This window comes from Zerene cesonia, chromosome 12, assembly GCF_012273895.1.
Source record: "Zerene cesonia ecotype Mississippi chromosome 12, Zerene_cesonia_1.1, whole genome shotgun sequence".
In the NCBI taxonomy this organism is placed as follows: domain Eukaryota; kingdom Metazoa; phylum Arthropoda; class Insecta; order Lepidoptera; family Pieridae; genus Zerene; species Zerene cesonia.
Window position 1 is genome coordinate 2,973,262 of NC_052113.1, and position 24,068 is coordinate 2,997,329.

The 24,068-nt window shown below is 31.9% G+C and overlaps 1 protein-coding gene across 1 annotated transcript in view; it reads right to left on the bottom strand.

Annotated features, from left to right (window-relative positions):
• Positions 1-24,068, bottom strand: part of LOC119830929 (protein singed wings 2) — a 31,592-nt gene that overhangs the window by 4,847 nt on the left and 2,677 nt on the right. Inside the window, exons 3-6 of the mRNA XM_038354119.1 lie at positions 11,894-12,053; positions 9,015-9,177; positions 6,526-6,683; positions 4,486-4,659 (exon numbers count right to left, since the gene is read on the bottom strand). Of these exons, the coding sequence (XP_038210047.1) occupies positions 4,486-4,659; positions 6,526-6,683; positions 9,015-9,177; positions 11,894-12,053 (655 nt within the window). The remainder of the gene's footprint in view (positions 1-4,485; positions 4,660-6,525; positions 6,684-9,014; positions 9,178-11,893; positions 12,054-24,068) is intronic.

The following is a 24,068-nucleotide window of genomic DNA, read 5'->3' on the forward strand; positions in this document are numbered from 1 at the left end:
ATTGTCCCCACCGGGAATCGAACCCAGGACCCCTCGGTTCTACGCTCACGCGTTTACCACTGTACCAAAGAGGCGGTCTGACAAACTGGAACTGTGAAGGTGATATTAATCTAAATAATTCCTTAAAGTACTCCCTACCTTCCTTATAAATGCAATAAAATAAGTTTTTCTTAATACTAATAATCGATATTTACTTTAATAATGAACCGATAAACAAAAGGTACCTACAATGGAGTCTAATTTTATACTTACCAAAAATGTTTAATATCGCATAGCTAGACTATAGACGTAAACTGAAAGTAAGCATTTATAAAGATTTCAAAGTCAGCTATATTCAAGGCATGTGTAATAAAATATTGAATTTATTTTGCGAATTGTTATTGCGAATTTTTATATTTACCTACTCACGTTTTTTTTCGATCGAATATGCAAAACTTATTATAGCAATTACATTCATATCTACATCTACGATTGTGAAATTATTTCTAGAAATAAAGCAACACATTTTAATGAGAAGTAACATAACGCTTCAAACACAACAGTTATCGAAAATCCAAATTTATTAATGTTAATAAGAATTTAAATTGCCTAATCAAGATCTGTCTTTAACACAAATGATTACATAACACTTTTATATACGGTGGAGTATATTACATATCGGATCGAATTTGGAATCCGCAATAATCATTCCAGATTAATTACGATGTTTCTTTCATGTTTACATCTTTGAAAGTTTTCGTGTGGCAGTTTATATAATAATCGTTGCTAAGGTATCCAATGAAGGTGGATCAAATTGCTTAGCTCTTAATTAAGTCGACACAATCGACGATTAAGTCGTCTTGTTTCTAATAGCAGTCGGAACTAGTTCCAAAATGGCGTATTGCGTACTGATAGATGTCACGTGTCGTCGAACTATTACCCAAAATAAAATAGCGTGTACTCAGGGCCCCGGAGCTCAGGGGGCCCTCTATCCTCAGCTTTGCAAGAGGGGAGGAAGGCGGAAAGAGGGAAGGTGGGCCCGATTCTTTCCCTATGCATCAGGGCCCTTGTCCCTCTAGCTACGCCACTGCGTGTACTACAACGAGTTTACTGCTAATTTTTTCAATTTTATTAAGGCAAGATCATAACATTTTTGACTGACTACATCCATTTTATATTTCTTGCTCTAATAAGATAATATAAATATTATCAAGACAATATCTTTATTGAATATTATTTCTTTCGAGTGTACATTATTATATTATTAGCTGCTCATTTAGTGCGACAGGTACTTGACCAAATCTTCATATAACTAACTTCCACGAACGGTGCTCGAAGTAATATGATATTGGGATCAACTGAGCGTCAATTCATTATATTTCACAACATGCCTACACATACAAACCATTATGATATTATAAGCAATCTTTGTAAAACGACTCTTTTATGAATAACTCAGTGGTATTATTATAAACAAGTTCTAATTAGAATGGCTGATAACATTTTTCCAAGAAATTATGTCGACACCAAATGTTTAGTGGACTTATATTTTTATTGTTTCTTAGAATTATGGAATCAGTGAATAAATTTGTTGTGGTTAAAAATGTTTTAGAGATGCAAAATTTGAGTAAGGTTTTTACAACTACATAATATGCCTACGCATAAGCTACACATAAGCTACGCAAAATTCGAAATAAGAACATACATTTTATGTTCTAAATTCGAATTTTATGTTCGAATGTTATGTCCTAAAACTGCTTTGGAGCTTGAATTACATAAAAGTAGATAATTTTGAAATAAGGAAAATGAAACAGGAACTTAATACAGTGCATGATTCATGGGATTCGAAATTAAAGCGTGTCTCTATTACGGTTTGTCGATTTCATCAATGATTACATTTGATTTATGATGATTTTATTTATAAATAAGTAGCTATACCCTGATATGCTTCACTATTTTCATACTAACAACACCATTATATAAACTTATGAAAATAGATATATATATAAATACATTGCCAAATACTTAGCTTGATGTATGGACAAACATTTGAATTCTTGAGGAGAACATAAACTTTGATATTTTATAAATAGATGGATATATTTTTTAATTTTATAAACAGGCATGTCTATAGATTGCTTGCTGTTGTGTAAGAAGTTATTTCTCATGCTTACGACGTAAGAATACGATACGGGTGTGGAAGGCACATTACTAAGAATAACGTAAACCGATTTATGAAGACTCCAGTGTATGAAGAGCTTACAATATGATCCGTTTATTCGTTTGTTTGCTAATATGAAAGGCGATGTTTCTTTTTTCTTGTTAAGATCTATTAATTACCACTATAAAAAATTTTAATTGAGTATCAAAATTATTAGTCTTTTGAGCGTTATTTAACTTAGTTATTAATTATTATTTAAATTAGATAACCAGCAACAATCACTTAGTAACTATTTACAATGCTATTACAGGCTTTTACTAAAATCACTTCTTTTACACCAATTTAGATTTATTATTTCCAGTCATTTTTCTTTCCGAACTTTTCTGTCCAAACGATCCACGTGTCACAAAAAAAAAACCAATTTATTGTTGAAAATTTTGCTCGTTTATATCATAGTAAAAAAAAAAACATTTTAGTATTTTTAGCGTGATGTTAAGAAAAAAAGGAGGGTTGCCTGATGGTAAGCGACGAGTATCGCCTATAAACATTTTCAGAAGCTATAAGCATGGTTCATTTTAAATATTTTGCTAATGTTATGGAAAATTTCGGGAGCGTGCTCTTTCTAATTAATGAATTAATTATGAATAACTTAGATATATATATATATATACTTAAACTTATGTCGATACAGTACATACAGCAATTAAATTACCAATTTTCACTAAATCGTGAAAGCTGAAATATTATTTTCTGTACTTGTGTTTATTTTAATAATACAACAAATTTATTTTGTGTGACTAAATTTATTGACTAAATAATTTTTTTTTATGCCACAGTCGGCAATGGCCTAAAGCTGGTGGGACGCCTGATGGTCAGCGCTACCACCACCCATGAACATTTGGAGAGGCGTAAGGTCCATTGCAGACCTTACGCCTCTACAAATGGTTTGCCGACTTTAAATTGGGAAGGGATTAAGAAAGGTTTGGCAAGAGGAATAAAACAAATGGATTGGGAAGGGGAAGGAAAAGGATATGGGCCTCCGGCTCCCCCACTCACCGAACGAAACACAGTAGAACTACTACCACATACAAAATTGTGTATACATAAGAGTTTGCAAATTAATAAATGTATAAATAGCGTTGCAGTGAAGGGGTGGGTAGAAAATTGGTCAAGTACGAGTCGAACTCGTGACACTACGGGATTTATACGGAAATCTAAAGAGCAACCGTACAGAACCCTAAATAGCATGACAATGACACTTCGATAATGAATAGCGACAAACACTGTATAAGCTTTTTCGAACAAGTAATATTTCAATGTTTTATCAAGAAACAATTTATATACTAAGCGAAACTTAATAAATAGCTGAATATATAAACAAATAGATACCTATAAATTCGATACAACGGCATATCAAATTGCTTACCGTTGGAATGATATTACATTTTGTAAATCGTGTCAGCACACGTGTGATTAACCTTTGGCATTGAACGTTTTTGCAAAATAGCTTTTCCTCGTATCTTCAATGAAAACGTGTCTATCTTTCAATCTTTTAAAAATATACTAAGTATTCTTTAAATTAATGAGTAACTTTGTAGTATCAAACGTTACCGTATAATTATTCTTATATAAGTACGAAGTACCTATGCCACTTTAAGATTAATTTTATAAATCAAAATATTTTTAATTTGTTTATTAATTTCAAATTTAAAACAAACTGGATGCATCGTGTATATTGTATAAGTGTAAACTTAGTCTCAAATTGACAGATTTTCTATATGGCCGTCCGGCTTTCCTCGGAACAAATGTATACATATCAAAGTTTTCAAATATATATTCATTAAGAGATTTAGCAAAGATAAGTCAGATCTCAATGTGACTAATTTTTTTTTGGTTTGTATTTGATAACTCCGTGGGCACTGGCGTGATTTTTTTTTTATGTTTGATATGATGTTGTTGTCATTTGGTCCCATTTTAGAATTTGGATTGGTTTCATTTTAATAGCTTAGTTATTAACGACACGTTGATAATGATTTCTCGAAATATGAACCCTCATAGAAGGCCTGTGTCCCAGCAGTGGGAACATGTATGGGATGATGATGATGATGATAATGTTTTAAAACGTAATTACTATTAATTAAATTAAGCATTCAGGGGCTGTCAATACATATTTCAACTTATACCTTAGAATTTTCATATTAAATATTAATTTTCATACCACTAGCAAGATAATATAATACTATAATAGTAACCATAGCATATCGTTGACGCGAACACGTAAGAACGAAATTCCTTACAAAAAATGTGCTCAAAATGGTTAAATTAGTTTTCACTTCAAAAATTACCTTGTTTCCTTCAAGCCGTAATGTAGTTGTATTTGGTGGAAGGTTGGAAGGTGGTATTGCGAGCTCCTTCTTAGAGCAGTCCACTGTGATGAGAGGAAGCAATCCGCCACTTCTGTCGTTCACAACGTGGGTCATTGCGCACGCACAAGGATCGGGACAAGTGTTGCGCACCATCTACAAACATCTTCACGTATTCATATTTTGTTTCAATAGGAAGTTAAAATAAAAGGAAGAAGCAAGAGAAAAGAACGCAATGGCAGGCTATATATTTATTCACTTAGTATTGTGTATACAATACAAAGTGAACAATGTACAATTACAATGAGTGGTTGGTGAACCCGCGGAACATAGCTGGAAAATTTTTGTTGTAAAAAATTTTTTTAAAGATTTTGAATTTTTATTTACTATACTTAAAATACCTTACGAAAATAAAAAAAAAGTTACAAAAAGTAGAGGTAAAACCGCGGGGCGTATATAGTGCATTATTTTTATTATTATTTTTTTTTAAATGAAAATTTACAATGAAGTTGTTCTTTTTTACACGCTTTTTATTAGCTTCACCTGTATGTTTGTTTGTAACCGACTTCTTTGGGCGCGATTTTGGCCCACTTTAAACGGCCAGATTTCGTTCAAACTTTGTAGATTTATTGAGGACCGATGACAATACACTAATTTGATAAAATTATTCCAGTTTTCAATTTGCAAAATATGATTTTTGTCAAAGCGTGTTTTTTAGTTTTTTTAAACTATTATATTTTATTTGTCACAATACTTCCTTGCCAACAGCTAGATATCATACAAAATTGCTTATAAACATGAGATTTTTTTTATTCATCTCGTATTAAGTATACCTTACAAATAGAAAAGTAATGTAAAGTGTTAAAAAGTGAATGTGAACCTTCGGGACGTAACTAGTAAATTTTTATTATAAATAAAACGAAACTTTTATTCACAGTATTCGATTTCTAATGAAAAGATATGTCGATACAATTTAAAATTGACGGACATCCCTAGTTGTTATGACGTTTCGCCGCGTCAAAACAACAGCCCAACCGTCGACCTTTTTTATAATGTTATTGTAATATTTCAAGTGCCTTCGTCAAACTGCTTACATATTATTGTAGCGTAGGAACTGGGTCTTTGAATTTCGTTTGAAGATTTATTTATTTATTTAAATTTACTTGTCACCATAACTTAGAACTTTTTACTTCGTCAAACAAATATTCCTTTACTACCTTCTTTGTTATTTTTAACTAAAATGGAGGTGAAATAACAAAAAGTCTAATGTCGTTTACATAATTAAAAAACATGGTGTGAATTGCTGAGTAATCTAGCTATGTAGTTATGTATGTTAGCTAATTTATCTAGCTTAATTCTAACCATTCATACAACATAGTACGAATTAGTACGAGTTTGCGCTGATGTAGGAAAAAAATTAATAAATGTGTGTCAATGCCCAAAAATATGACTTCCTATATTTGTGGGTTTATGAAATTGTTCCATGGTTTACGTATTTGTGCAAATATTAGTAAATAGCATAGTAATACAGTGTAGTTTGACATTATCTTCACTAATAAATAGATCTGTCATAATTCTGATGAATTGAATTGTTTCTTTATATACAAAGTAATCGTTAACTTAGATAACAGTCTTTATTCAGTTAAATGGCTATATTTGGGATATCAAAAGCGTTTTGTAACTACAGTAATCCGATTAAATGATATGATAATCAGATAGTATTGTTAGGTTTGGTGATAGACGTCAATAAACTAAAATAGAATGTTTTACGATTAATCAGGGGTTATCCGAGACTAAAAGATAATGATTTTACTATCTGATATTAATAAAGCACTTTACCATTGACATAGCGTCAATTTAACGCACATAAACATAGGCAGGGTACTTCCATTTATTCTGTCGTTATGCCGCTGTTACCTTAATTCAATATGCATCATTTAAAATTCTGTACAGTGAACAATGTTACGTTATAGATGTGTGAGAATGATTCAGGATGTATTATATTCGAAAGAGATTACTTACTTTTATAATATCCATTACTTTATGCAGCGGTTTGCCTCGATATAGTTGTTGATGGCAGACCAGTTGATAGTAATCCACAATCATTTTTCTTATGGTACTGTTGTCATTTTCCATCGCTAGCCAATCAAGTCCGCCGTCGCTACAGTCCCATTTATTATCTATAAAATAGTCGTATTGTAAAATAAGAATAGGTATCCCGAATTCAATTGATATAGACAGAGTTCAAAACACATCAGGAAGAAAACTGAAATTACACCCATAGGAAGTATACTCAAAGGCGCTCTTGCTACATAATGTGGAAAGGAGATCATCTGCTAGCTAGGACCTACCTAGCTAGCAGATGATATTTACACCTACGACTACCTGTCGAGGTGTAAATAATGTCGTGCACACTGCACGTAATATCTTTATTCAACTTTGTATAATATCGGGCTGGGATAAAAAAACATTACCTACAATTTTAGTGATGTAAAAGAACCATATTTTACTTCATCAATTCATTATTTACCTCAGTAAAAGAACCCAGCTTAGGTATAGACTATAGCAGAAATATTTACAACGCAATCGTACTAATGAAAATTACTTAAATTGCCTAATAAAGTCTAAGGTGTGGTTACTGAGTAATATTCTACTTTTGAAGGTGACATTGGATATCAATATTGAATTAGGCTGTTAGTTCACAACACCAGAAATCGTCGGCTAAATATATCACGTTTAATAAGTCTAATTTAATTTCATAATCTGAAGGGCACAAAGCGAAGTACAAATCGCTTTTTAATGACTGGGTAGATACTTGCTACATATTTTTATACTGCACCCTTTAAATTGGGCCTATTGTATTAACAGTAAAGAGAAAACCTGTCATATAATAATGGGGGTGTTATAATGCGTCGTCGATGTCGATATGTATCTGTCTGTCTGTCTGTTTGCTGCGTATGTATGTGGCTGTGTGTGACTGACTATATACAAATAGCTACTAACAAATAGGAAATACAGAACAGAAAATAATGCGCCTATTTGATATGTTATTCCAACCCAATATTTTTGCAAGGCGTTACCTACTAATCGCTTGTGTGATTATAAGGTATCTAATAAGTATGGTTATAATCCCACTTCCTTTGGGAAATTACTCGACACTATATTAATGTTGTATTTTTATTTACCATTCTACGTTTGAACGAAATTGTCGATAATAAATGAGAGTTGTTACTCTTATACATATTATGATGAATATTTTATGTATATATAATGAATATATATATTATAATGAATTCTCAGAGAGAGAACAAAGGCTCCGTATTTATCTCGAGAATTTTGATTTCGCCGGTAAGAATTTTGGAATTTTAGTTCCAGTACCACCTTAGTGGTTTGAAAAAAGTTTTTGCCATGTCCTCTATGTATCTCTAATTTAACCGTCAAATTCATGTTCTCAGACTACACGTAATATGTGCAATAAATATAACTATCGTAATGGAAACGCAAAAAAATCCTAGCGAATCCTGGCATGATCGTCATATATTTCGATTGATTTATTGATACATTTTATTTGAAATACAACTTGGATATCAACTTAGATACAGGTAGTTTGTAATCCGTGAAGGGACGTGTTTTGTGCGGTTTTGGCTCTTTACGTGATCAAAACGCCTATCTTAGACCTAATGTTCGGGTATTAAACGTCAGATAAACAACATCATATTTAGGTGTATTGCGAATTTATTTCGTAGAAACGTATTATCGAACTATTCATAATTCAAATTCCTTGTAAAGCAATCATTCATTACATTAACACAATACTACCTCTATACATTTTTAATGACGTCCCTGATCTTGATACGTTAACTGATAACCTTGAACACCTTATCACATCTGATATTTATTTAAGTCGGCCAAGTGACAGACTGACTCGCTACAATAAAAGTTCCCTACAAATAAACTAAAGAGTAAATACAAGTAAAATTCTCATCCTTCCACTTTACTGCGCCACGAGAAAGTACAAAGCGAAGCCACAGATTATAAATTTCTATGTACCCTCTTCTTTTTCTCTGTTTGTTAAATTTCTATGTCTCTCTTTTTAATTACAAATACACTGATTATGCATATATCACAATTGCATACATCACAATTATAGTTTATTATTTATATGAATGCCAAATGTAATAATGTTACCAATCATAGACAGGATCTTCACAATTATATATAACGGATATATAAGTTAGAGAGACATTAATTTAATTTCATTATTCATTGCAGACGCCGGATATCTGGTACAGGGAGATGATGGTCGCTTGAGGCACCCGATAGCACCTAGACCTTATTTGATAAATTAACAACAAGCCTACCTGTGTATGTTTTTCCTTGAAAATAAGGCAATATTACAATAACTCAACAAAATATCTACCATAAAACCTAAGTAAATACTTGATAAGTACACGAAATTTTAACCGACTACTATAAATTTTACCTCATCACGCCAAAAAAAGATATCTTACCACTTAAATAAATTCTCTCCAGCTTTCGTGGTTTACTCAAGAGCGGTGCTTTTAAATGCCTCAACATATTATATCGAAGATCAATTACTCGCAGCTGATGCATTTCTGTCACCATATCCGCTGGTACCTCCCATAGTAATGGGAGCCCATGTATTGATAATTTCTGCAAAGAAGGTATTTTACATATAACAAAAATACACAAACAAAACTTTCTAACAATATAATATACGCTTCTAATTTATGGAGTAATGAAGAAGTTTATTATAAAATAAACGCAATGATTAAACAAGTTTGTGTTTACATATAATAAGAATATATTTAACATATCAATACGTAAAACGCCCCAAAAATTAACATCTTCATAATTTTGTCATTGCCGTCTTTATCTCCTTCACGTAGTGGTAAACGCATTAGAGTAAAACCCAGGGGGTTGGATTCGGTTCTCGATCTTGACTACCATAAAAAAAATTATCCGTATGGCAGTAAAGCTAGCACGGAAGGATCCTAAAGCCAAAGATGTAATTATGGCGACTCTAATACAAATTTTTGTTCAGTGGTGGCTCAGTGGTGAGAACCTCGAACTTCAAAATCGATAAGTCGGGGTTCGAGATCGGGCGAGCGTGCAGGAAATAAATAGATTTTTCAATTTATCTGCACATGTAGATAACATCACCACTGCTCACGGTGAAGGGAAACATCGTGAGGAAACCGGCATGACCGAGAATCAAAAAGTTCGACTACATGTGACATCTGCCAACCCGCACTTGGCCAGCGTTGTGGATTATGGCCTGATCCCTCATAGGAGGCCTGTGTCCCAGCAGTGGGAACATATATGGGCTGATGATGATGAATACAAATTTTTGTTCACACAGACGCCTGACGCACAGTAATACATGAGAATGAATGGCGTTGGAAAACTTAGAAGTGACAGTGCTGAAAGGGTTCCAGTTATTAAAGAAAAGAACAAGATATAACACAAGGGACATGGGATCCCACAAAACATACCCAAGTTCTAAATTCATTAAAAAAAAATTATAAAAATAGCACACCTCAAACGCAGACAAATCTCGTTAAAATGAATCGGAAATTTCCCACATTAAATAAATAAATAAAAAATATCTTCCATTTGAAGATGATGTAACTGTCACAAAATGAGGGTTGTGACATTTCTAACAACCTTATTATTTTATTACATTATATATTCATAGTTAAAAAACCAATATCGCATGAACTGAATAAACGTTAATATTTATAAAAATCGATAACGTTTTAAGAACGTCTATGCTTATCTTAGAATCTAGGAATAACATATATCTGGCGACTTCTACAGAGTTTCAAAACTAGTGGGCCCTAGCATAAATATGGACAAGACAAAAATCATACTAACTCTGGTCTATAACGTCTGGTCTTCAAACTTGTTGACAAATGCGTTTAACTGGGACAAACCGTTCAATTAGGTAGCTCTAATTTCGGGCATGAGGTTAATAGTCGAATGCGACTCGGATGGGCTTTTCGGAAACTATAGAACATCTTTTAGTCCAAAATCCCTTAATGTCTGCAGACAAAAATCTTCGAGCAGTGTTTGTAACCCGTGTTGACTTACGGAAGTGACACATAGTCTCTAATCGCCGGTAATATCCACAAGCTGCGCGTTGCACAACGAAGTTTGGATAAGCCTATGCTTAGGGTTTCTTTGCGTGATCAAATCAGCAATGAGAAGAGAGACCACAAAAAGCTAAAGTCACCGGGTTAGCTAGTTGAAGAGGCGTTGGGATGAGCACACAGCCAGCAGAGCTGATGACCCTTGCGGCATATCTCGAATGGCAACCAGCCAGCCAGTGTGACATGGTAGTGACAAATCGTTGTGGAAATCTTGGGGGGGAGGCCATGCCAGGCTTTGCAATTTACGAAATTCTTGAATAAAAAAATACAGTTTATAACAAAACGTTTAAACAAAAAAAAAAAGAATTTAATTGAACCTGTCCTTAACACTTGGATCATAGATCTATGAGTCAATTTTATTGGATAATGTAATAATATATGATTAATTTTTTCATTAAATTAAATTGCAATTAAAATGGATCAAACATATTATAATTTATATGTTCCAAGATAAATGATAGTGTAATATCCCCCTTACAATACAACAAGACGTTTGAACTTTTCAAGCATTAAAATACCCTTAAAGGTCATAAATTAAAAATGTAAAGCTCAGAGAAATAAAACAGGGCGTCAACACATACCTAGTCTAATATCTTAAGTGGGTCTCCACATTACACAAATTGTTTTGTCCACTTGACTCAAGTGGCTTGATTTATGAGTTTACATTATGATTATGGTAAATATCTACATAACATCTTCATTATATACAGATGTAAAGTCAAACAATTTAATTTGCAATAAATATGATGACATCCGGCATATTCTTTATTTTCCATTGATATAAATGTATTCCAAATATCACCGCCTTCTGTTATGTTTGTTCCGGATTTATGGCAAACATGTTACGGTTGAAATCCGTTTTCCGTTACAACTGGTTCCCATAGTAAGAACTAGTTCTATCTAAACGCCTTTGTTCTAGTTATAACAAGGAAAAAGGCGTTGTATGAAACGAACGAACCAACTACGAAAAACGGGTTTAAACGGCAACATATAGATGTGAAAATATTTTTTTAGAGAAGCACATTTTTTTTCACAAATTTAATCGGAGGTAGGTTATTATAATTTCTTTTGACTTCAGACCGTATTGACCGTACCGCTTACGATCAAATCTCAACTTTATATAGTCAAACATACATATTAATATTCGTGTTAAAAGTCAAGTATAATTCATTTATCAATACAAGTAAAATGATATGATATAATAACAGTAAGCTCACCTCGATCTTACAACTAGGTCGAAAGCGCCCCTTGAAAGTAGTTAAGTGTGTGCAATTGATAAAATCAAGTACGCGTATATTTGGGAAGTGATATTGAAGTTCTTCCACATTGAAGCACGTGACAGGCCAGTCGATTATCCTCAAATGGCGTATTTCATACCTGTAAGAATAACAGTAGGTAATTGGAAATCTGAAGTAAACATGTTAAAGAAATATTATTACTTTTCACATGAACGTAGTTGTTTAAAGTTAAAAAAACTCAGTGTTGATGATTGTAAAATGGTAATAAATTAGCATATATTTATATTATTTTATTTATATCGTGTAAACTTGAAAAAAAACGTAAAATAAATCAAGTTTGTTACTTATTTATAATCCAATGTTAATAATAATAATAATTAATGTTGTAGTTAATGTTAACGTGATATTTATTGTTCTAACAACATATAATATGTATCGATTGCATGCCAAATCGCATGACGAAATACGTAATAATAATAATACAACGTCTAATATACGAGTTCAAGCAATAAATAAATTAGTTTGTTTTGAATTTAAATTTCCCCTCGTATAATAATATCCCTACTATATTTAATAGAAGACTAATTGGGTTAGATATTTCAAAATTTAAAAGGTCTGTAACAATACCGCCCTCGTAGAAAAATCAACAATTAAAAAAACAATACATGTTTTTGATATAAAACTTACACTGTAAAGCCTTTCCATTTATCACGAATAATTTGTTTTAAAAACATAATAAGAATCACTAGCTGCGCCCCGCGGTTTCACCCGTGTACTATTAAGAAAATGAAACTAGCTGTAACTCGCGCGGCCTTATAAATAACACTTCTAGTTTTACTTATATTGATCATAACTCTCTTCGTCCCTATCAAAATAGATTGTAATATGTACAAAAATTATGTATTTTGTTTGCTTCATTATTTATTCGGGTTCAACTTCAGAAAGTAAATGTTTATCTCTCGCATAACATTAAAAAAATATTAAACATCTCCGCATTTTGTAAACACATTTACACATTTACGACTGTGTAAAGCGTTCTTCTAAATTTTATTGCGATTTCACTGTAGACATTATAGCCGAGAATATAGAGCAAAATCTATTTAATAGCTGTTTTGTAATAAAAATCCATTTTCATTATTTAAGCAAAATTCATTTTTCTTTCCATGCTTTAATAAAAAACGATAGATAAGATGAAAAGAAATAATATTTCTATGCCGTTTTATCCCAAAACGTCTCTTTTCAAACGATGAAGTGTAATCCACCCAACCTTTTACAAATCTGACACCGAAATTTAATATTATGGCTGTTGCTCATAAAACATTAATTCGTTATTGTATCTTTACTCTTCTTTAATCTTCTTCTCGAAAATAAAACGTCCGCTGCGTAGATTTGAATTTCGAAAACAATTTAAACAAACAGCTTAAAATTAAAATATATGTAGTTTTGATAAAGATTGCCGACTTAGACCGGAATATGATAACACAAAATATTTATTGATTTGCACCGGCTTGGCGGTTCTTCAGGGGTTTATTTATATAATGATAAAAATGCAATAGAAATATATTAAGACCATATTTCCGCCACAGAATGTTCTGTTTTTATAATCGTTAAACATCAAACAAACAGGAAAGATAAGCGCCAATATGGTAAAATCGTTCCACATACATAATATACCTAAAAAATCATTCAATTTTGCAAAAATATTTACGCAATCAGCACCTCCACCAGGTGTGACATTATTCGGTTTGAAGATATTTATTTATCCCATAAAAACAATAACAACAAATACTTTTTATACATATATGAGAAACTAGTGCTCGACCCGTCTTCGCCCGGATATCAATATTCCTGTTTTATCACAAGCATTATAAGAGCAATCGGGATAAAAAGCATCCTATCACCCAAGCCAGTTCATACCCTGTCTGTGTACCAAGTTTCATCAAAATCTTTTCAGTAGTTTCAGCGTGATTGACGGACAAACATCAAAATAAACAAACTACCTATCACATTTATAATATTAGTATGATTACAATCGTTTGTAGTTAGTACAAATACACTTCATATTTCGATGTTAGTAAGGTTTTAGTTTATTTTTGAATACATTTATTGAAACTGTCTCTATAATTATTTAAGGCAGGTTATTGTAAAATTGTGCTCCCTGATATGTCAGGTTTATCGTAATATGGTAATTCACTCTTTCGTGTGCAGTATTGTTGTATCTTTTTGTTTAGACATATTTGTGTGTTTATTTAACGTAAGGGGGCGTCCATAAATTACGTGAGGTGTTTAAGGGGAGGAGGGGGTCAAGTAAATCTTTCCAAATCTCACTTGGGGGAGAAGGGAGGTTTTAATAAATATTACACAATTTTTTTAACAGAAAACCCTGAAAATAAAGTTTAGTTAAAGTAATTTTTTTTTTCTAGAATAATGTGACAAAGCTTGATATATTAGTATTCGTCATTTAAAGGTCGTTAAAAAATCCTGAAAAATATCTCACGTAATTTATGGACGCCCCCTAAGAATTATATTAACCTATATAATTTATTTAAACATAATAATTTCTAAAAACGTTCGAAAATAGAGGTCTTTACTTAGTTTTCAGAAATTGATATTACTCAGTTCAATTAAACGTTATTAAACTTCTTTTCGTGAAGGGCTTCGTTCAAAAATTAATATTAATTTATAATTAACTTTTTGGTAATACTTAACAATTTTTGTAAAACAATCATTCAACTTTCGTTATTTATCCGTTACGTTCGATTAACGCCCCTTTTTCGTCATTACGTAATTACACCTTATAGTGGTGGTTGCATAGATACTAACCACGATAACTCTTCGCTCCCAGGGAAGGAGCCGTAGATTATGTCTGATTCCTACCAATTAAAACCTCATTGTTTCGTCGCGCCACTTCAGTAAAGAGGCCACGGGTGCTTTTCTAATTCATTCACGAACATCTTGAAATCCATCAGAGAGAGAAATCACATATCACCAAATATACGTGCTATCGTATTGTTGTGTAGAATATACGTTTTATAAAAGCTCTTCCAAACTCAATATGTAATACGCATACTGATATCTACTATGATTAAGAGACAGATAGAATTGATTTGCTACACGCAGAGATTAGTCACAAATACCGTATCGAATGTAACGATTAAAAGTTGATTGGAGCTTATTAAATCGAAGGCAAAAGCATAAGCCCCTTTTTGATTTCTAATGCATAACTCAAACATAAATCAACTGACAAAAATAATTCTTTAAAGACATTCACAATAAATTTTAGATTATAATGTAGAACTGCTTATAAGAACATAATATAAAATATCCATTTTCAGAGGAAAAAGATTTATGTACGGAAAATTAAACGAAAATATTATGTCTATATATTAAAGCAACAATTTTTATGTTGCTTTAATGTATTTTATTACTTTAATAAAGAAATGATTTCGAGTATCACATCCTGAACAGATATTTGTCCAGTAATTTTCTTTAAGAAATTTTTAAATACACAGAGAGTTTAAGAATTTGATCGAAATCATTATCGTTTATTATTCATTTCTTAAATTAATAGCTCCTCGAATATTATGACTTCTATATGTATACACTAGCTATTCGCCCCAATTTCGCCCGTGGTACATATATAGCTAGTGTATTTTACATATACGGCTTCCTAATGATTTAAGAATTTTTTAAATCGAACCAGTTATTTTGTGTGAAAAAGTGTGTCTTTTTCACACATTTTTTTAGATAAATTATCCACAGAAAAAACTTCAAATATGACTTGTTTCATATTTACATTTATGAAATGAAGTTAACATTTTTAAATAAGTTAAGATTGAAAAGCTTGTGTGTTGTAATAATGAAGAACAAGCTATTCGCCGTCTTTGTGAATGTACAGGCTACGTGATAATACGAGAAGCAAAAAATATGTGCCCCTTTTTACAGAACAGTACCAAATTTGGGAAACTAATGTAGGTGCAAGGCCTAGTGCCCTGCACCTACCCACGGCTACGCCTGCGGTGTCAAAAGAAATTACCATGGAAATTAAATGTTTCGCCGCGGTAATAGAACAGCCTGCGTTTATTGTGTCACATCACACACACTGCTCTTATTGTATCATATATATACTGGCCCAAACATAAAAATCATAGTATAAATTTGCTACGTTGAGTCGAGAAAGACTCTATAGTAGAAATAATATTTACATATTTTGTTCCTTCGTGCTAACTTTAACGTTCGTGTCGCGATAAATAATGAAAATAAAGTCAATGTAACAAATAACTTTTGAATTTTATTGTTATTTAATTTTAACTTTTAATATTAAATTTTAAACTTTGTACAAACTTAATTTTTAGTTTTCATAGCATTGAAATGCTTTATAAATGAGAAATTTTTAAAGAATAGAAAAAAATTTGATCACGAGGCAGGATTCGAACCTGCATATCTTGCCTAACCGTAGCCCCTGGGGTGCCCCTTAGGCACATGAAACCGAAAGAGTAGAAGAAATTCGATTACTGTGGCAGGATCACGGGTGGCCGAGAGGCTAGGCGTTGCTACGGTTAGGCAAGATACGCAGGTTCGAATCCTGCCTCGTGATCAATTTTTTTCTATTCTTTAAAAATTTCTCATTTGTACAAACTTGTGCAAAGAGAGTCTAGCGCGAGTCCCTGCACGCCCTTACACTACAACTTTATACTGGCTATGGTCGAATTATGACCACTGACTTACTTCTATCTATACATATAATAAGACAGTAAAAATCGAGTGTCTGTACATCAAATATTATTGCAAGAAAATTGTAGGCGAACGCGGTTTTCACATATTGATTAGATATAATTAGGGGCGATATAATTAGGAGTCAAAGCTTTGTTTCGTCAAAATCGGTTATGCGAAAAACAAGTTATGATCAATTAAAAGTTTACTTCAAGCGCTGCTTAACCGCATTACATAATATAGATTGTGTTCTTACAAGTACTTATAAAAAAGGAATAAATGCTATTAAAGATTTTTGGTTAATTGTTATATTTCTTCTTCCCAAATTAAAGCTGAAATGGTAAACCTTAAAATATTTGTTATCAAAGGCAGGTAATTAAGGTTAGCGCGTCTAATTACCCAAAATATGAACATGAATAGAGTTTAAATACTAATGATATAAGAAATAACAAATAATAAAAGCATTCAATAATAATATAGGAAATCACTTACCACACATCCATCAAGTACTCACTGGCAAAACCTCTTACACAGATGAGATGTGTACCAGCCCTAGAGCAATGAGCTTTATGAACATTTTCCGTTAACGAACAACCTTTGTTGCTGAACTGTTCTGTGTTATTACTTCTTATAAAATGATGTCCGGGCGTCGCGATTTTAATAAGAGTCAAGAATAAGCATATCTTCAATACTGAAACAAATTTTGTACAAATTCTACAACTAAAATATATTATGATTCAGTAAATAGATATACTTGATAAACCCGTATATAAAAATACACGAATCTTAGTGTATTGTAGGTAGTTCTATTTTATTAATCACTAACATAGTAAAAAACATCAAAAATGAGATTCTCGTTTATTTTAAGAATATTTCACAAAGAAAATATTTTTCTACGTCCACACCGAAAACATTGTTCACGAAATCAACTCCAGACCAATTTCTTTCATTCGGGTCTCATTTTATGTATATACATTAGCAAGCAAAAATATAGCAATTAATGAATCTGTACTTCAGTGAAGTACAGATTCATTAATTGCTTCCGAATATATTTTGAATTAAAACACTGTATCTTATCCATTTTCATTTACAAAATGTCTGTGTCCGATTTTAATTTCCTATCCTTCAAATTGATAAGACGTAACAGCGTATTGAAATGCAATATATATAGCGCATGTAATTATGTAATGTTACCTTGTTACTATTCTATTGTATGTCTCACAAAATTATACTCGATTTTCATTTTCTCATATTTTGTGATTAAAAGAATGTTATAATTAATCTCCACATTTCAAATGACTCAAAATAAACCTTTAAATTAAATGAAAATTTTAAATTAATATTCCCGATTGCACACTCACATTATTACAATTAGAAAATTATATTAACAATTGCTTTTTTGTAGGAACCAACATTCAATTAATCGATTTAAATAAATCAATCAAAAGTTTATACGTAACCGCGACAATCGAATTTTAAACTTGGATCGCAATCATTACTTTTTAATTGAATTTAAAATAAAATTGCCATGTTATTTTAAAATAATGGCCAGTAAAGATATAAATTCGAGTAAAAAATGCATTTTCTTTCAAAATCTTTTTCATCAGACAACGTTTGGCGTACTTAGATTTAAACTAGCTGCACCCGGCAAACGCTGTTCTGCCTTACTCTTATCATTTAGGGGTATGAAAAATAGATGTTGGCCGATTCTCATAGATACCGGATAAGCACAAAAAATTTCATCAAAATCGGTCATGCCGTTTCGGAGGAGTATGGCAACGAAAACTGTGACACGAGAATTTTATATATAAGACTAGCTGCACCCGGCAAACGCTGTTCTGCCTTACTCTTTTCATTTAGGGGTATGAAAAATAGATGTTGGCCGATTCTCAGACATACTCAACCTGCACACAAAATTTCATAAGAATCGGTCAAGCCGTTTCGGAGGAGTTTGGCAACGAAAACTGTGACACGAGAATTTTATATATATAGATGTAAAATCATTTGCTTTCTTATAATTAGTAAATAATTTGTAATAACATTTGATAATAGTGACGTACTTACATAAACGTTTTTGACATGAATAGTGAATAGGTTTGTAATGAGTTCCAAAGAAAAATAAACGCTGAAATTAAAAGCTTTGTGTTTCAATCGCTGCGAGAAAAAACTATCAATTGCTATTGTTTTTCGTTTTCAGAGTTCTTTGTGGTCTTTTCAATTTTTACGTCCATTACTGCTTAAAAAAATATGTTTCGTTTTTCTGATCATTCATTATTTTCAGTAATCCCTGAAGAGTACCTAATGTTTGCTATATCATATATTTTCCTTAGTTTACTACTTTTTGTGTTTCAGAAACGTGCTATAAACGAATCTTATTTTCGCGTCCTGTCTTGTTTATTCATTAATGGATTTACATTTAGCATATGTCAATTATGATGCAGTAAGACAACATTTTTCCATAGCATGCACAAGTCACTTGAGACTAGTTTACATACAAATTAACATTATTTTAACTATTCAATTTATTGCTTCTTTTTAAAACTCCTGTCACCAAAAACAGCTTGTACACATTGTAATTCTGTATAAAAGGACTCTACGCTTGTTTTGTCAGATATTTAGTATTTTGTCTTACAAGCTTCGTTCAAAATAAGTTGGTGATATTTGAATTAAATGCAAGTAACTCACAAGCATGACGGCGCCACGTGTAGTAAGGTATTGGTAAGCCATCGCTCGTGACAGAGTAATTTGACTGAAATCATCGGTGCGACCTTCAGGACAGTGTTAACTTTATCTCGTTAACATGTCTATTTTAGGAAACCAACAATTGTTTGGGCAAAATATTTTTACTCCATAATACATTTTATTCAGATTACATTGATTGAATTGAATCTCGTCTTATAAAGCCCTTAAACAAATTAAATCCCAAAACGCTAGGTACACTATAATCATGTAAGTTTAATCTACCTTAGGCTGAGGCGGCACTTCGGTGTTTTCACGCAAGCGCTAAACCGCTGTGCCGCAAAAACCACTACCTACCTTTAAAATATTTGGTTAATATAGTATTATCGGAGATATAGGTAAGTTTTAAGAAAAACTAACACTGGCGCAAATTCGTGGTTCTAACGAGCATTTCGTAACAATCCGCGGCATTATTATTAAAATCAATAGCCGAAAAAACCGATCATTAACGTTTGTTTGAATCACAAAATCACGCGGTTTAAAGATCGCAGCGGTTACGCCGTAGTGCGGCCAAGGCCTTAAATAACAATAATTTACCAGCATTGGCGTACAATACGTCAATGTTTACTGCCTATCAAAATACAAGGATGACTTTGTATGTTATCTATACAAAACTATTCATAGACAAATTCATCATTTCTTTTTTATAGAATAAAAATATTTAGAAAAGATTCATACTTAGAAGTGATAGAAATCAAATAAGAGACAAATAACCAGGTATTATTGGAGGTCGTGACCTTTTCATCTTTATTGTACCAAGTTTTGCTAAAATAAAAGATACGCGGAAAATATGAAAAATTCAGCATCAGTCCATCAGGAAATTAATGTGGGCTACTACTGGAAAAACTGATTGGGCTATTAATATGACATAAATAAACTTTACAGGAAGATACAATGCTTTCGAAACCGCGCATTATAATATAAAAAGATAACTTCTTTCAATTGTATTGGGATATCATTTATATTTGGAAGTATAAGTTTCAGTCTATTCGTATCACGTCAGCGGTCTGCCCAAAATAAAGAAACATTACATTTGTAAACGTAACATCAAAGTCAAATCCATCAAGATTTGATTCAAAAATTTTTTGGTAAACCTAGATGTCGTAAATGACCGATAAATAACCTTTTATACCGCTATAAATCCTCAGACCAGGTTTTAACGCTGGCTCTTTTGGCCTGAGATTTATACGACAAACATCCTGAAAGCTTTCCTATTATATTTGTTTGCATAGGTTATAGAAAAAACAAAACACGTATAACCATGTTAATTTTGCTGCACAATTCTTACCAAATAAATCCATTTCCTCAAAAATAAATCCTTAAAAAACGCTATATTAATATTCACTGAATACTCGTATTTCTCAGCAATAACCGAATCGTTAACTGACTGTTAATTAATAGAATATACATAAAAAATTAACGCTCGCAAAAAATATGTACTCGACGAACTTTTTGGGGGAAAACTGTAAGAAAACGCGATCCACGCAACGTTCAATGTGCGACTGAAAGCCTGATATTGAAATCAGAACCGCCGAAATTTTCACACAAACACCTAAATTGTTGTATGAAGGAAAACCTCACTTGCTTATAGATGTGTAAATTGGTATACACGTACAATTGAGAACATGAATTTATGTTTAGTGTAAAATTTAAAATATGAAAACAATATGGGAAATTCTTTAATCAGACGTATTAGTTTATTTTAGAAAAGATTTCTTATAAACATTAAAGCGAGCTTATTTTAGAAAGTAATATGGAATGGCATGAACGAGCAATCCTCATAAAGGTTGATTAAATGTAATTAATATTAAGTTTAATTAGAATTATATTAAAGTTGATGTTAAAATGTTAATTGCCTTATTTTTTATAATATTGTATTATATTATGTTTCATTACAGTTATAACGTAATATCTACATCAAAGTCAAAAGCTATTCACATAAACTCGTATGGTATGATTATATAAATAATGGAAATAATATCAAATAAGGTTAAAACTACAAATTATTCAATATTATAACTGTAAATAATCTTAAAATAATGGTTAAAGCTCCTAAAATAGATTTTCTTAATTAGTGTGTATTTTCCTTAAAATAATTAAATATCTTCTAAAAATTTGATGAGCAAAAATATGATCATGGAAAGAATTATTAACTATCCATTCATGCATGTTTCATATATAAATAGTAAAATTAATTAAAAATGTAATCTGTCATATCATATATGTCACCAATTGTAATTAACTGTTTTAATATGGATAATTATTATCTGAAATAAACATCTATTATTATTATTATTATTATTATATATCTAAATTTTCTCACTAAGCAGAAATATTTACATGTTTTACTTCCGTGATTTAACATCCGATATTAATAAGAAAATTGATTTAGAAGGCGTGGAACGCATAAGGCTGCTGAAAACAGTTAGATTCTTTGTAATATTTCTTCAAAATCTTAAAAACCTATTTCCCATAGCACAACATAATCTATGGTATTTAGGATTGATAATAGATTCCCCGATTTATTTCTACATTTATATTTTCGAATTATTGTACTTATGAAGGTTTTGTTATATATATTATATGTATATCATGAATAAGTTGTGTTTAAATAATAAAAAACTAGCAGATAACTTCAACCCTGTGGATCAGCTTGTTTTGAAATAGGACAGAATTGCTATTTTAAAAATTGGTTGCGAAGCTAATTGTGCATTGACTTAAACTTTTTCTTTGTAAAATATATTGCTACTATCTATAGATTTGTGTCCCTCGAGATAATAAGCTTATTTATAAGTTACCTCATTATTTCATATTCTAGTATTTCACTTGAAATTGGCACGGAAAAGTGACCCGTACACATAACACTCTTTGTTTCTTAGTTCTGGTTATATGATCGTTTTTCGATATCACGGTGCCATTTTCAGGAGCTTTATATAAATAAATTTTTGATGTTTATCTTATCATACTGCTATGGTAGAACTTGGTCGGATTTGGTGCAATTAGTTCAAAAAACAAAACTTACAGGTCCATAAACATAATGCATAAAAGGCGGTCTCTTTACTTTTCTTTTTATCGCTTACTACCACAAAAACCTCTGCATTTTCTCCTTTGTTGATAAAGAAACGTGCAAGTAATAGTTTTATGTGGTGATATCTTTTCTGGGAAACAAAAACACAAGGATACTGTGCCTCTCTTTCATACTATTCGTATCATACTTTGTTGAAAACGGACCCGTCTTTGTTCAGGTAGTAACCAAAAATAGTTCCGGTCGGGAGAAGAATGTGCATGCGTAGAATGACTCGAGTAGTATCGCTTTCTATCTGTAACTACGCTTCTTTTGTATTCTTTTGCTCCATATTTTTTCTAATCTTCTTTAAACCTGTGACCTACCTGATTGACTAGATGACTGTATATTGTAGACGGATGCTGCGAGGAGACCATAATACTCACCCATAGTATGATTTACTCTTTTCTGCAGACATCCATATTTTTTATTATCTTCGCATTTCTATTTTTTAGTTTCTATTTGTTTGACTGCCTCCTGATACAGTGGTTAATGTGAAAGCTTTATAAAGCACAGAAAATATGTATGCAATACACAGATTGATTACCTACGGTCATCTCCGTAAAGAAATCGATCAGTGAAACCGATGCAACATGGCAACACCGGACTTCACTGTTTTCTTGTTTGTAAATCCCACTGTATGTAGTTTTTAAATTACAATATTTACAACATTTTGAAAATGCAATGTATTAAAAAAACGATTTTGAAAATTGAAATCGTTGTCCTGGTCTATGGATGATCTCAATCTGAAAGAAAGGTAAGAAAGGTAAGGAAACAACAATACGCAACTAATTTTCAACACACTGTTTTATACAATCATAGAAATTTTTATTAAAAATTTGATAATCCAAATTGTCGCTATCTGTACAGAGTGATATATATTTATTTTTCTCTCATAAAATCGTAATCTTATAGTGGTAGTCGAGCACGCTTCGGCACGAATTGGGCCAGCTCGCACCGGGGAAGTACCACACCCCACAGAACCGGCGTGAAATATTGGCATGCCACTGTGTTTCGTACGGTGAGTGGGGGAGCCGGAGGCCCGTTTCCTTTTCCTCACCCATCCCAGTCCATTCCTTCTTTCCAGTCTTTAATCCTTTCCTTTTCCCTTACTCCATATAAGCGGGCAGCACATTCGTAGAGGCTCTACCTTTGCGAATGTCCATGGGTGGTGGTGATCGCTTACCATCAGGTGAACCACAAGCTCAGTTGCCCGATATGACATAAAAAAAAAGTAATGAAATTTAAACATTAATGTTTTCGATAAATCTAAAATACAAAATCCAAGATTTTGTTACGAAGCACGTGTTTTATTTACTTGTACCGCAATTAAGTTGTCTGTAACTCCTTTTACTTCCCCACGATCTGTCCAATGGTTTAATAATTCACAAAATAGAAAAACATTTTAAAAACGTTTTTCCAAAAACAGATTTGTTTATTAACTTAAAAGAAATCTTTTCGTAATCTGATGAAATGCATTGTATTTAAATCTATACAACTTTTTATCCACATTGACTGTGCAAGTTTAAGTATTCTGTGAACTTTAACTAAACGAAATCCTTTTTTCAAACACTGTAAGATTCCTGTATCGAATGACGCATTTGTTTTTAACATATAAATTTGTATTTTTTTTTTTTT